Source organism: Xyrauchen texanus, chromosome 12, assembly GCF_025860055.1.
Source record: "Xyrauchen texanus isolate HMW12.3.18 chromosome 12, RBS_HiC_50CHRs, whole genome shotgun sequence".
Classification (NCBI taxonomy): Eukaryota; Metazoa; Chordata; class Actinopteri; order Cypriniformes; family Catostomidae; genus Xyrauchen; species Xyrauchen texanus.
Genome location: NC_068287.1, coordinates 23,867,656 through 23,883,450, shown reverse-complemented (window position 1 = coordinate 23,883,450; position 15,795 = coordinate 23,867,656). Strand labels below are relative to the sequence as shown.

General features: G+C 40.7%; 1 protein-coding gene across 2 annotated transcripts in view; it reads left to right on the top strand.

Annotated features, from left to right (window-relative positions):
- The first annotated feature begins 14,234 nt into the window (after nt 1-14,234).
- The window catches only part of LOC127653175 (voltage-dependent calcium channel gamma-3 subunit-like), a 61,560-nt gene continuing 59,999 nt past the window's right edge, over nt 14,235-15,795 (top strand). The window contains exons 1-2 of one of the 2 annotated variants that reach the window (XM_052139751.1): nt 14,235-14,551; nt 14,629-14,822. In XM_052139751.1, the coding sequence (XP_051995711.1) occupies nt 14,639-14,822 (184 nt within the window). In that variant the 5' untranslated portion in view covers nt 14,235-14,551; nt 14,629-14,638. Of the gene's footprint in view, nt 14,823-15,795 lie in introns of both variants that reach the window. The other variant, XM_052139750.1, reaches the window with a different exon arrangement.

The window sequence follows — 15,795 nt, the reverse complement described above, 5'->3', positions numbered from 1 at the left end:
TGGCACAAGACAACGGACATGGCAAAAATGACAACATCTTCTCCTTAAAAAGTGTGTATTTAATATTTTATCCAATATATTAAGACATATGATGGAGACAAAAAAATATACTGAATTACCCACACATTCCAGATGAATAAACTGTTGTCCTCTCCTGTCGACATGCTCTTATGTTAGTGATATTTTACAGCAAGACACTGTTCATGGACATTCTTTTCCATTTCACTGGCTTTTGCCCCTCCACTGCCCTCACCTCCAGTAAACGTATTAATATCCCATTATTGTGGATAATCGTGACTGATATCAGCCGGCTGAACAGCACTTTGACAATCTGAATCGAACACTGCTATTTCCTGCCTTTGCTTAAAACTCTAGGGAATTGTGTGTAATAAAGACTGAGAGAAATGATTATTTATGCTATTGTGATCAGTAATAAAACACCTGGGTTGCTAATTACGGGGAGACCTGGAACTTATAATTACTCATGTTTTATAGTGGTCTAGTTCATAACTCCCAAAATGATACTGCATGAGAATAGTAATTACTTGACTTTGTGCACCCATGTTTGTCAATCAATGATAAACTTCAGAGAACATGTTATAGCTCGGAGCTTCTGAATTATAAAAGCACTCGTCAAGCATAGAAAACTGCAGAGGAAACTTTTTTATTCTATTAATATTTCCCAGAGTACAGAATGAATAGATAATTTATTCAGAAGGAATACAGCAGAAGCCCCCTCTCTGAGGAGTCATAAACTTTTCAGCACATTTAATTGGCATTCTTCATGTTTATGTAGTTCTTCCTCCGACAGCAGCTCGTGCTGAGGAGGCAGTGAGGTAGAGCATGCTGCCTGATCAAGATCCTCTGATTATGTAAGTGTCCTTTCATTCCTGTTTGAAATCTCCTCCCTCTGTCTGAGCCTGTCACTCAACATCACCATTCCAGTCTGTGGCCATCTCACTCTAGACTGCCCTTTCCGCCCATGTCCCTTCCCTTTCCCTCCTCTTTTCTCCCCTCCCTTGATTTGCACATCCTTGCTTAACCTCCTTGTTTCTGTGTCTCACTGGTGTGAGGGATTCTCTCTATTCATCCTGATCTGCTGGTATTTAGTGTCTTTTTGTTGTGTTCCCAAGGGACATTTGAAAACCTTTACCTGTGTCCTTTCAGCTCTTGTTCTTTTATCTTTTTGATTCCTTTGATCATAACCCTGCAGAGTGAAAACCACATCATTATCATGATATTGTTAGAACCATTAGTCATTTAAAGGTGGCTGGGTATTCAACAGTAACACTGTAACTGCTCTGTTCGTAATTAAGCATGGTGACAAGTTATAAATGCACAGAAATTCCTTTACCTTGCCGAGTGTTCATAATCTGATAGTTTGGTGCCCTTTAAGAAAATGCATAGTAAGTAACTAACTTTTTCTTAAATTCAGGAGTTTGTTGCAACTGGACACAGATCCTCAGGGGTCTTTCCTCCATCAGTTTTAGAGGCCTTAATCCTCATGGACAGTTGTGTAAAACAATTAAACAGTAATTGTTTTCACTAAATATTGGTTGGAACTATATACAATGGCAGCTCATACTCTGAAATTTAATAACAAAATTTGGGGGAGGAAAATATTTAAAATATAATTTTTCGGACATAATTTAGTACCAAAGAGTATTTCACCTGTAATATTATATCCTCAATTCCCAATGTGTTATTGTAAATGATAGAAAATGGCAACAGTCCAAAAAATAAATAAATAAACTTCCATAAATATGAGTCTTTTCCCCCTGGAATGTTTCAGAAATGCAACAGTAGGCCATAGTGGTCAGCAATTCTTTGTTTTTCACCCTACAGATCCTATTCATTCAATTATAAATATACTATTTTCAATGTAAACTAATGAAACTTTAGAGAGTGTCAGATGAGTGTGCTGAGATACATACTGAAGTTGCAGCCATTTTTAAAAAAAATCTGCATAAACAATATTTGTAAGGAAAATAAATCATCAATATCAATCCTTGGGTCTCTGAAGGTTAAGGAGTGATGTCTGAAGCCCGGTTCAGGGCTGGATATTCTGTTCCCGCACACTTAAAGGAATATTCCGGCCCGGGTTCAGTACAAGTTAAGCTCAATTGATTACCACAAAAAATTATTTTGACTTGTCCCTCCTTTTCTTTAAAAAAAAAAGCAAAAATCTGGTTACAGTGAGACACCTACAATAGAAGTAAATAGGGCCAATATGTAAACAACATGCATGTTAACATTTTAGTGTGATAAAAATCACTCACTAACCTTTTCTGTGTTAAGTTATATCCAATTTTGACACAGTCCATTCAGTTCAGGTTACAGGTTCATCAGTTCATCAGGTTACAGGTTCATTCAGTACAGGTTCATCAGTTTGTTCTGCCAGGATCTAACCAGGATTGATCCAGGGAGGAGTCCAGCCTTCTGTCCGCTCTCGCTCAGCAGGGGGCATTACTGGGACACCAGCAGAACCAGATCACTGCTTCCAACCAGGCCATTGAGATGATGGCGTCGCAGCTCGCTGAGCTCACCTCTGTCACCCAGCAAATCCGTCAGCCTCCCGATGCTGGTCCCACCCTTGGAAGCGTCCACACTGACCCTGGTGGATCCCCACAGTTTTGGACGTTCGGAGCCTGGTCTCAACCCTCCAGCTCCTTTCTCAGGTGAGGTAGGGTCTTGTGTTCCTTTTTTCTAACAGAGTTCCTTCTATTTCTCACTGCAGCCCTCCACTTTTCCATCGGAGATGACAAAGGTGGCCTGCATCATCACACTCCTCACCGGGAGGGCCAGTGAGTGGGGAACTTCCATGTGGGAAAACGGACATCCCTGTTGCGCATCCTTCCAGGCGTTTTCAGTGGAGCTCCGCCGGGTGTTCAACCGCTTGTCTCAGGGTCGTGAGGCAACAAGGGTTTTTTCTGGATTGTCTCGGGGAAACTGGCCGGTTGCGGAATATGCTATCGAATTCCGCAACTTCGCCACATCTTGTGAGTGGAATGATCGCGCACAGTGACTGGTTTCTGCATGGGATGTCCAATAACAACCAGGATGAGATATATGCTACCTGCCTTTTTAACGACCTGGTGGATCTGGCCATTAGAGTGGACCAGAGCCTTGCTCTTCATTGCAGCCATCACCATTTTCCATTTCTCTGCAATGAAGAGCAAGGTACTGGCCCACTCTAATGACCAGATCCACATAGTTGTCAAAGGCAGAACCCATGCAGATTGGAAGCAACGGCTCACCCAAGGACTCTGCCTTTACTGTGCCATCCTGTTCATGTCTCCACCACCTGCCCATTAAAAGCTCCTCCTCATCAGTAGGCAGGGGGTTACTGGCGAGCACAACACCTCTGAGAAAAGCCCCCGGACTGTGGACTCATCTCCCAGTCCGACTGCAGTACGGATCAACCAGTCACGCTGTTTCCGCATTGGTGGACTCTGGAGCCGAAGGGAATTTCCTGCACTTTGACACATCTTCCAAGTGGTAGTTTCCGGTGGTCCAGTTGCATGAGCCCATCACTGCCCATACCATCAGCGGCACGCCCCTGACCATCATCACCCATTCAGCCCATGACCTTTGTCTCCGGCAACCACTCGGAACAGTTGTCCTTCTATCTGGTCCAGTCACCCTCAGCGTCAGTTGTGTTGGGGTATCCTTTGTTGGTAACGCACAATCCACACATAGAATGGTCAACCAATACTGTTCTTGCTTGGAGTCCGTACTGTCTGTCCCAACTCTGCTGTCTCCCATTTTCAGTCTTGTGCTTCATTTCAGGATAAAGCGGTGGATTTATCCAGAGTACCTGTCGCATACCATGACTTGAGGGTGGTGTTCAGCCGGTCCCACGCCGTAACCCTTCCTCCGTATCTCGCATACGATTGCGCTATTGATTTGCTTTCCAGCACCTCTCCCCCATGAGGTCTGCTCCGAAGAGGGAGGCCATGAGCAGGTACATCAATGATTCTCTAGCAGCTGGTCTCATCCTTCCTTCCTCTTCTCTGGCAGGGGTGGGGTTCTTCTTTGTGGAGAAGAATGATAGCTCACTTAGACTCTGCATAGAATATCGGGCTGAATGACATCATGATAAAGGATAAATGGCATTTCCGTTGATATCTTCAGATTTAGAACTCTTGTAGGGAGCGTCCATAAAGTTGGACCTAACGCAATGCTTATCACCTTGTCCGGATCAGGGAGGGGAATATGTGGAAGCCGGCATTTAACGCCCACTGGGGCACTTCAAATATTTGGTTATGCCTTTTGGATTGGTCAGCGCCCCTGCTGTCTTCCAGGGGTTTATTAATGATGTGCTTCGAGACATGGTTGATCGTTTTGTATTTGTTTATTTAGATGATATTCTGATCTTCTCCCAGAATATCCAGGACCATGTTCAGCCTGTCAGGAAGATGCTTCATTGGCTATTCATTAAGGCGGAGAAGTGAGCTTTTCATGAGCAATCGGTTCCATTCCTGTGGTTCATCGTATCATCTGTGGGAGTGCGCATGGACCCTGTCAAAGTCAGAGTCATTGGCCAACCCTTTACTAGGAAACGTTTACTACCGCTCCCATTCTAAAAACTCTCGACCCTTCACGTCATTTCGTCGTGGATCCATCAGAGGATGTGTCCGAGTGGTTATGACACAGTGCGCTTCCTCTTTCAGTCCCTTTGAGATCCTGGTCCCACACAGCCATGGATTTTATTACCGGTCTTCCCCATCCCTTGGCAATACAGTTATGACTGTAGTGGACAGGTTCTCGATGGCGGCTCATTTCATTCCCCTCCCCAAATTACCCACAGCGTGGGAGACGGCAGTGGTATTCATTAACCATACCTTCAACCTCCGGACTAGTGCCCGTATTAAGCCCCCAGCTTACGTGTGTGATCAGAAGGTCTGGTTGTCTTGCATAAACATTCCGCTCTGACTCACCTCACATAAGCTAGGTCCCAAGTGTATTGTGCCTTTTCCCTCGTTAAGGTCATTAGTCCAGTGGCGGTCCATCTCAAGTTGCCTCCCTATCTTAAACGCATCCATCTCATATGCCATGTGTCCAAAAGTGTCACGGTGAGTTTGTTGATTTTTTTTGGTTGTCTCTCCTCACTCGTGTGTCAGGTGCCGCCGGTTTGTGTGATCAGCATTTCCAATGCTAATTGTTTCCATTGGAACGCCGATCATGCCACTATTCAGTATGCTGATGGGACCTGTTTCTCGCTAATTGTCTCGTTATTTAATCATTCTTTGTTTCATGTTCTTTGCTAGATTTTTGTTGTGTGTTCTAGTAACTCACCTAGCTATCTCTGCTTCCAGTCTCATGTTTCTGTGTTGTTGCCAGTCTCTACCTGTGTGTCCAGAATGCGGTTACCATCCAGCCTGCAGATTCGCTTGCTATTTGTCCTCTGACTCTGCACCTGAGGATTCCTCACGGATCTGCTCTTCACACTACCACAATGCACAGATGCCTACGAACACACTCTTTGCCTGAGGATTCCTCACGGATCTGCTCTCCACACTGCCATGATGCACACAAACTTACGAACACATTCATCAGTTTCCTTACTGATTGACAACCCTGCTGAGCTTCTTTGTTTTCATATGAATACATTCGTGAACTGTTCCTCCACGTTTGGATCTCTTGCTATCCTCCTGACACAATTTTACAACTTTGTTACCATAATGTCAACAAACCCTATGTGGCAGGGCGGAGGGCGGGGCCGGGTCATGATCCTACACACACGGTCCCGTATTAGGCTAATCAAGAATCCATGAGGAATAAAGGTCGACTGCAAGAGAGAGAGATAGTTTACAGACATGTCCGTCATGTGTGTGTTTGTCCTTTGTTTCAGTTTATTATTAAACTATTATTTATATTGTCAAGCCGGTTCTCGCCTCCTCCTTTCCAGCGAGTGTAAAAGGATCAATGGAAAACGACGATTTAAAAAAAACTTTACAGCTCAAATAATTAATTAGATTTAACTACATTTAAATAGGTATGTCAATCCACTGTCTTGTCTCTTAAAACAATGTTTTTATAATGTACTCACACTTTTGTACTTGTAATGAACAGTGATGCAATCCTCCTGTGGGTTGGCCTGTGATGCTCCACTACACCAAAGGCTGTGCAGAAACATCATCCATTGCAGTTGACAAGGATGATTTTGAGCAATACTGGAGTATGTGTGTTTAGTCTAAGGGTCAGTGCACTCCACAAATGATGACAGAATCCATGGTTGATATCTATGCAATGGGCTTAGTGCCATGGCCTGGCCCACCCTACTGGGGCTAAAGCGATGCCGTGATGCAGCAAGCTCTCCTAATGCTGCATCTATTTCCCCCAAAGTTGATGGAAAGGCAAACTTGGCTCTCTTTTTGAATGCTTGACCTTAATGAAGGTATATTCTTTCTTAACCAAAGATCTGATCAATGTGTTATGTTGTGTTTACACAGCATTAAGCTGTGCTACGAAATTTGTCCCCAGTCCACATGTTCTTGCAGCTCTACATGTTGGCTTGCAGACTGAAGTGACTCTGAAGGTCTTTGATTTTGTGGGTGAGCAGAGGCTGCATTTCTGAGTGTTCTCTCATCCACAGGGCTTTACCTCACTGCTACATGTGGCTTTATTTATCATGTTCACTCTGCAGTGACTAAAACTACTTTACAAGCCACAGCGTGGAATTAATGAAGAATTCTGACAGAGGCACCTTCCCCCAGGGTTCTAAAATAATTACCAAGATAAATACAAAGCAGTTTTTTGTCTTTAGATATTAATTATCATGTTACAGCAAATATTAAGGCTAACTTTATGTTCATTATGGAGTACATTTTGGAGCTCTAATTGGAATGGGAAGTGCTGTTCTTGGTGGAGATCTTCAAAGTGGCTCTGCAGACTTTGGGCATTAGTTCAAGCTTTGCTCTGCTTTAAACTACACTGTTCTGTAACACTGGCTAAGGATTGGCCTGTCTGGCAGGAGAAAGACTAATGCACTGGATTTCTTTTATAACCAAAATCAGCCTTAGATGCGGATGGAGTTGTATAGTCTTAATGCACCCCTAAAATAAAATAATAAAAAAGCCATCATAGGAAATTCCTGTCCAAATACTCTGATTAGGTATTTTCTGATGCTCTTTCTCTTTCCTCTGTCCTCTCCTCCCTTTTGTTTGCCCTCAACCAGTCTTTATTTTTTTCTTTTTACTCAACTTTTCCATCTCCTTCTTTTTCTTTCCATACTAATGGAAAGAAAGAGTTGAGAGTTACCTGTGCTGGGTCCTGCTTCTTTGCCTCTGCCTGAAGTAATTTCTATGCTAATGAGTCTCTCAATAAGATAAGACAGTCAGCAAGGGCTGCCTCTCCAACACAGACTTTATGATGAGAGGGGCTGCATGCTTTGCCCTCTGTGTCTATCCATTCATGTGGATATTTATCTTTTATTCATTCACTTTCATTCAGATTCTGTCAGCTTAACTGTTTGTAAGGTTTTCTTTTCCTGTCTAATGGCATTAGACACAGTGGAACAATGCCCAAGATCATAGGAAAGGTCTCATAGAGAAGTCATTGTACCCTATCCTGTATGTTTTTGTCTGCAACCACAGCATGGGCTTGGCCCTGGTTCTTTTTTATTTACCCATAATACAACCTGCCTTTGAATACATCAGAAGTTATTTCTATGTGCCCACTAAATGTGACAAATTACTAAAAAGTTTGGAAGCAGGTGTTGTTGCCACCTGTTCTGATAGCATGAAAAATCTTGTTGTCCTTGCCGTCCAGATTGGGGTGTTTTGTCCACTGTGACTGGCTTGCTTTGGGACTCACCGTCGTGTTAGCTGAGTGTGATTACTGTTAGACACAACTTAGTATGCATCCTATAGTCAAACTATTTGACATTCAATAGCATTTGGGTCTGCCATAGCAAATTAAAATGCATTTAGTTTTCAATCTCATAAGAAAGGGTTGAAAGGAGAATTTTAATGAATGGTAATGAGATGCTGATATAATAGGAATGTGACAGATATCTGCAAAGAGAGCAGAATTCCTTCAATAGTGAGCTGCATGTGATTGTAACCTCAAGAACAAGAGAAGAATGCAGAGTGCAAGAATGTCATAACTCCCAATAACCACTTTCACACATGAAACCCATTAAACTGCATTAAAATTGTTGGATTGCCTGTACTCGTAAATGTACCACATCTGCTACTCATACATGCAGGGCCGGCCCAAGCCTTTATGGGGCCCTAAGCAGAATTTGATTTGGGGGCCCCTCGGTGCCGCCAATATGATTGAATATTGTCAATGCTTGATTATTCGCACACTATAAATCTAACACGCCCCTTATCAATTTTAAGTGTTGCTTACAACATACCAGTGTCTGCCTGGCATGATTTTACCCTTCTACGGTTTTAAATGTGACAGTAGCACACCTATATTTACCCAATCTTGCTGTCCATCTGTTACCAATTTTGTGTACTTCCTACAGAACAATTAGCAGCAGAAGCTGTAGACAGTATCATTTCTTTTTGAATAAGTGAGTAGCTCCTCTTACATTATTTCCCCATTAATGAACTTTCTGTAGGTGTAGTGGAAGCTTCGGCCATCAGGTTTTTCAGGGAATGTGAAGTTTTCCTTTATAGGCAGTGACCCTCTGCTTACCAGATCAGTCCTTTCTGAGTCAGACAGGATAGATGACCACATCAGTGGATGTACATGCTGGGAAGTGCTCCTCGCATACAGAGGATGGACCTGATGAAAGATGAAAATAATAATAAAAGCTAGCCATGTTAGATGTAATGCAACTGTCTGTCAAAAACAAAGGCATGGTTTATCCATATAAATATATTGATCTGGGATTGTTGAAAAATCATCATCAGCTGTAGCACTGGCACTTGGGGCAGGTGGCGTTCGTTGTGCCCCACGTCCAAAATATTTCAACAGTGCTCCTAGGGATGTTTCATAAGAGTACATATTTGACAGAATATTTGACAAAATATGTTATTTTCTCAACACAAATTATTATACACAGCAGCAAGCCATCTGTACACCTAAACAACAACCCTTAATCTATAACTAGCTAACTGAGGCATAATGATATTGGAATATAATAGCAAAGACCCCCAAATGGTAGACTAATGTAAATAATGTTAAGTTGTTATCAGTACAAAGTTTATGGAACAGAAGCTTATTTTTATTACAAAAAATGTATACACAGTAAAGTTATTTTTACACAGAAGACAAAAACTTTAATCTAAACTTGCTAAGTAATATGTTGTACTATAATATATTAAGATGTCAAGGCTATTTACTGATGTTTAATCAAACTTTCCTAAAAAAGCAGATATGCTACAAAGGCTATGTTAACTAACTAGCCAGCTAATGTTAGCTCTTAACAGCCTAGCTACTTAACATACCTTTATCATACTGTTTTTTTCTCTTCCTCTGTTTTCTTCTTTTTCCTTTTCTTTGCACCAGAGGATATGTCCTTTTTTGTGATGTTGCTGTTTTGCTGTCTGAATGTGCTTGCATCCTGCAGCCTGTTAACATAATATTGCATTTAATATTACGTTTTGTATAATTACCATTGTCCACTGACAGTATAATCACAAAAAAAAAAAATAAATGTGCTCTTGGGGGCCAATCGCCCATTGTAAGCTCTTGTTTGAAGTGTGAGACTGCTGTATAGCCAATAACAATCGAGTGAGGGCTATGAATGAGCATAATATTTGTTTGACCCACTGAATGAATCTGAAAGAATCATCTCATTCGTGAACAAGTGAGGATCAGGATATGTTCACCGACTGAAGGAGAGGAGGAAGCATATTGTTAGTTTAGTTTAGTAATCTCTGTATAGTTTATCAAGGAGAGAAAGAGGCTTAAGATATTACAATGACATCAGGACGTAATTGAATCACTTCTGATGAACAAATTCTAAAGACTTGAGTTACAAGTTAAAGTGAAACATAATCTGTAGTTAATTCACTCCACTAAATAAATGTGACATTTATTGTAGTTACAGGTTTTTCTTGTGTTGTATATCACTTTCACAAGTTGCGAAAATATTGATTTGTGTGGTTTTTTTTTTCTATAACTGGAGAACAAAAATGTCCTTATTTGACATTTACAATAATGTATGGTTTATCTATATTCTTTAAGTGGTTCAGGTTATTTTTTTAAACTTTATACATATTTATTATAGTAAATTATAATAGTCTGAATGAATATTAGCTGGCTAGCTTGAATTATGTAAACAGTTTAAAAAATAAAACACTATCTGGGAGTGCAATGCATTAAATGCGCACAATTTATAGTGTCATTGGGGGATGAGCCCCTCTGAGATTGAAATCCTAGGAGTCCTCACTGTATGCAAATGGCTGCAGACAAAAAATGGGCAATATATGCCTAGATATGCCTGATTTTATGCATTATACTGCTGCAACAGGACTGGCTGATTAGATAATTTCATGAATAAGGTGTACAAGTGTACCTAATAAAGTAGTCGATGAATGTATGAAAAACATGCACAAATAAGGGAATTCGTCAAATGATAAATTATAATGTTCACCCATATCAGGGTTTTTTTTCCTGTCAGATTTGTTATCTTTAGTGCTGAGGGAACTGAATCTTTGTGATTCTCTGTCATCAATAATCTCTTATAGCTGAGCAAACTTGCTGCTTTCCACCTCCATCAGCAAATGACACAGCTATGTGAACTGAACTTCACGGCACTGGTCCCTCTAACATAAAAACCCACATCCCCATTTAAAGACAATCTGTAGCTCATTCACTGGCATTCATACAGTGCCAGATCAATCAAGCCCAGTGCCTCTGTGGGGAACCACTGTGAATGAGAGGTTAAAGAGGAATGTGAACAGATGAGTTATCGTAATCACTTCACAGGATATGGCACATGGTGAATAAATTGATTCATTTCAAAAACTGGATGTCTTGTTATTGCAATGTTACTCTGGGTTGATGCGTGACAGGGGTGGGTGGAAAACCTCAGAGACTCGGCTGTTTATTGGACTGCTTTAAAAATTATTACCACATTGTAGCTATATATGTATAAGTATATATGTATATATAAGAGTGTGTGTGTGTGTGTGTGTGTGTGTGTGTGTGTGTGTGAGCGTGTATTTATCACTTTGTGGGGACCAAATGTCCCCATAAGGATAGTAAAACCCGAAATTTTTGACCTTGTGGGGACATTTTGTCGGTCCCCATGAGGAAAACAGCTTATAAATCATACTAAATTATGTTTTTAAAATGTAAAATGCAGAAAGTTTTCTGTGAGGGTTAGGTTTAGGGGTAGAGTTAGGTTTAGGGATAGAATATAAAGTTTGTACAGTATAAAACCATTATGTCTATGGAAAGTCCCCATAAAACATGGAAACACAACATGTGTGTGTGTGTGTGTGTGTGCATGTAGCGTGAGTGTGTGAGTGTGTGTGTATATATATATATATATATATATATATATTATAAATATAGTATCTGGACAAACTGACAGCTGAAATGCCAAGGATGTATATATATACACACACACACATATACATATATACTGTATATACACATCCTTGGCATTACTCTGGATGTGTATATACAGTATATATGTATATGTGTGTGTGTGTGTATATATATACATCCTTGGCATTCCAGCTGTCAGTTTGTCCAGATCCTCAGGTGACATTTCACCCCACACTTCCTGTAGCACTTGCTATAGATGTGGCTGTCTTGTTGGGCACTTCTCACACACCTTACAGTCTAGCTGATCCCACAAAAGCTCAATAGCGTTAAGATCCATAACACTGTTTTCCAAATATCTGTTGTCCAATGTCTGTTTCTTTTCTTTTTGTTTTTCTGTTTCTAAAGTGGCTTTTTCATTACAATTCTTCCCATAAGGCCTGCACCCCTGAGTCTTTTCTTTACTGTTGTAAATGTAAATTTCTCATGTTATTATTAAAAAATTTTTTGATTATATTCTCCCCTTTTTCTCCCCCAATTTGGAATGCCCAGTTACCAATGTGTTCTAAGTCCTCATGGTGGTGTAGTGACTCAATCCGGGTGGCAGAGGATGAATCTCAGTTGCCTCTGCGTCTGAGACCATCAACCCAAGCATCTTATCACGTGACCTGTTGAGCGCGTTACCGCGGAGACATAGCGCGTGTGGAGGCTTCACGCAGAACTCACCACGCGCTACGCTGAGAGCGAGAACCACATTATAGCGACCACTAGGAGGTTACCTACCCTCCCTAGCAACTGCGCCAATTTGGTTGCTTAGAAGACCTGGCTGGAGTCACTCAGCACGCCCTGAATTTAAATTCGCGACACCAGGGGTGTTAGTCAGCGTCTTTACCACTAGCCAGACTCCCGATTTGTCATGTTATTAATGTCCTGACTATACATTGTGATCAGTTGAATGCCACTTTGTTGAGTAAAAGTACTTTTTATATATATATATATATATATATATAAAAGAACAAAATCTCTACATCATTCCTGTTATGTAATGTCATTTTATATGGATTTTAGAATTGTATCATTGATTTCATATGATGGGAGCAATTTGTAAGTCTGACAAGACCCAAATCCTGCTTTATGGCAACGATTTATGCGGCACTCCTTCAATTTGTACCGTATCTTATTATCCTTCTAGCTGAGCATTTGAATTATAAAGCAATATTCATAGGATAACTTCATCCTCAAAGCTTACGCCGGGCTCTCTCGGAGGAGAGCAGGAATCGCGCGGTTAAGGGATAAAGGTGCTTCCCGCGCAATGCTCGATCAGAAACAAGTGGGGGGAAAAAAAATACTAGAGTAAAAACAGAAATGTAATTTCCGAGCATGTGTGGGATATGTTTAGGGGCAACGAAGACTGATATGCCACACTAAACGAAGGGAGGTGCTGTGAGAAGGCATTTTCGAGGTACACAGCGGTTATGGTGGAAGGCAGACTTAGATATGATCTTTAAACAGTGCAGGAGGTGGTGTGCCACATTAGGTGTGACACGTGCGTTTTTCATCCGCTCACCCTGCTAAGAAAACAATAGAAACCCTAGTGGTCTAGTGGATACCATTAGAGACCAGTACCAATAATGGAAACCATTAAATCCTAATGGAAAAGGACCCAAAACACGCTAGACTCGTAATGGTATTCGTACTGGAAACCATTAGAATTTCTATAGTAGCAGGGTCATAACTTGGAAATAAGTGCAAAAATATGCTCTGAACAAGCGCACTAAAGCACGACCTCGCTTATTTTTGTCACGTTACTAAAGACTATGTCAAATAGTATTAATAATGGCCAGTTAGATTTGCACGCAATTATCCAAGATAAGCTTGATTGGACGCTTGAGATGCGGAAGAGATTTAGACATTGCAAAGCGTGCAACCTTTTTTGTTGTAATGTCATCTACATATCTCCCGTGGATCTACTGATCTGTCAAACTCCACAGATATGGCTTTATGAGGGTCCCCATGAAAGAAATCATTGAAAATGTCGGTGGCTCTTTAAATACATGCCTGTTCTCCAAGGTCCTATTTTTCATGCATCGCTTGCCCATATCTTTGCATATGAAGGCCTTAAGTAGAACATTGGTTGAGCCAGGGGCGCTGTGCAGCCGGCGCCAGGGAGAAACTCAAGAGATTAGAAGAGAGGCTTCGTCCATTCAGCACCACGGACAGCAGCCAGCGCGCGCCGCTCCCCCTCCGCTCCCTCTGTGGGCGGTGTTTTAAACGAGCGGATTCGGGGAGGAACGTGGGAGCTGTCATTGCTATAAACCACATTTGCGGGGACCAGCATCACCGTTGACAGCAGCGCTGCACGGCAGTTACAAGTGCTGGGATTATGCTAATTTAAATGATCTCTTTTGATAGGTGCCTTTATAAAATTGCTGCTTCCCGTGATCAAATAATAAAAAATAAAAACATATTTTTTTAATTTATTTATTGATGTATCTTTGATTCACCGGGTCACAACGGAAATTTTGGACTGAACAAGCTGATCGTGAATTGGAATATTTACTCCTCTCTCGTGTTTTATAAGATAATACTGGACGCATTCGCAGAGGGAAGGTATTTTCCGATGGATTAACAAAGGACATTATTTTTGATACCTATTCTCCATTTATACATTGTAATTTATTACCTGTTTCTTCAAACAAAAATGTTTTTCTAAAAAAAAAAACGTATTTTTGTGAAGTGGCAGTTCCGTTCTGGTTTTTCAATATCGATATATCGGATTCTGTGTAATCTACCAAGCTAATACCTCAATTGTAAAATGCTGTGATGCTAAAGAGAGACTGTTCTTCGATACCAGTTTTTTTTCCACGACACACAGAATGAGAAACAAATAGCTCTCGTACTCTCTCTTCCGCGGATGCCTGTCTCTCAGCTTTAGCGGTGGAAACATTGTGAGAAGGCTTCAGACTGGAACTGACGGACGCTTTCGAGAACTTGAGAAGCTGCGACCGCAACAGTCTCGAGACTCCATAAACAAACACATAATAATGGCTTTTGAAGTCGATTGGAGCGTGGAGTCCGCACACAAGGCAGGCTAGTAGGTTTTTGAGAGACATTAAGTATCTTGTTTTTACCCCCCATCCTGAAATGAGGCAAAATGTTGATGTGTGACAGAGGAGTCCAGATGCTCATTACGACAGTGGGCGCTTTCGCCGCTTTCAGCCTGATGACTATCGCCGTGGGAACGGACTACTGGCTGTACTCACGAGGAGTGTGCCGGGTCAAAAGTAATAACGAGAACGAGACGAGCAGGAAGAATGAGGAAGTCATGACACATTCAGGGCTGTGGAGAACCTGCTGCCTAGAGGGTAAGAAGAACAACTCGTGTGCATTTAAAAGTGCATGATGGCATGCAGGCTGCAAGTTTAACTTACAGTATGTGATCATGTGGTAAAACAAAACATATATTGACTATATTTTATTTTTGTATGTATTGAATGTGTTCTGTAGCTATTCATTAACTAATAGCTTTGCCCATCTAACTGATGCTTGAACCGTTGAACATTTAATGTGACACAACCTCTACACTGCAATACATAAATCAATCTTAACTGTTTAAATAGTTCATTAAATGTTGACTTGACTGATGAAGCTTTTTGAAGCTCTCCTCCAATCTTTTTAATAAGCAGCAAGATGATTGCAGCTGTCATATAACCAATAGATCAGGGCCAAATTGTCCAATTACTCACTTGTCAAACCAAAATAAACTGGGCAGTCATATTGATAACCTTTTATTACAGTTCAATAAAAAAATAAAAAATAAAAAAAAAGCTTTTCTGCAAAGTATAAATCTGTCAGTATTGCCATTACAGAATGCTTAATTTGACACAATGTGCATCCAGTGCCTGTACCAGAATAATAATTACAAGACGAAAAACAAGAATAAACCTGCCAGATTAATAAAGGACAGAATTAAACTATACATTGAAAAACAAATGTTAAAGGAACATTCCGGGTTCAATACAAGTTAAGCCCAATCGTCAACCTTTGTTGCATAATGTTGATTACCACTCAAAATTAATTTCAGTGCATCCCTCCTTCTCATAAAAAAAATACAAAATAAAACCCTGGGTCATAGTGAGGCACTTACAATGGAAATGAATGGGACCGATCTGTAAACATCAAAATACTCACAGTTTCACAAGAATAGCCACCAGATGTAAACAATATGCATGTTAACATGATTTTAGTGTGATAAAATCACTTAAAAACCTTTTTTGTGTGATGTTATAGCCAATTTTACCACTTTTTTTTAAACCTAAGACTATTTTAGCAACTTTA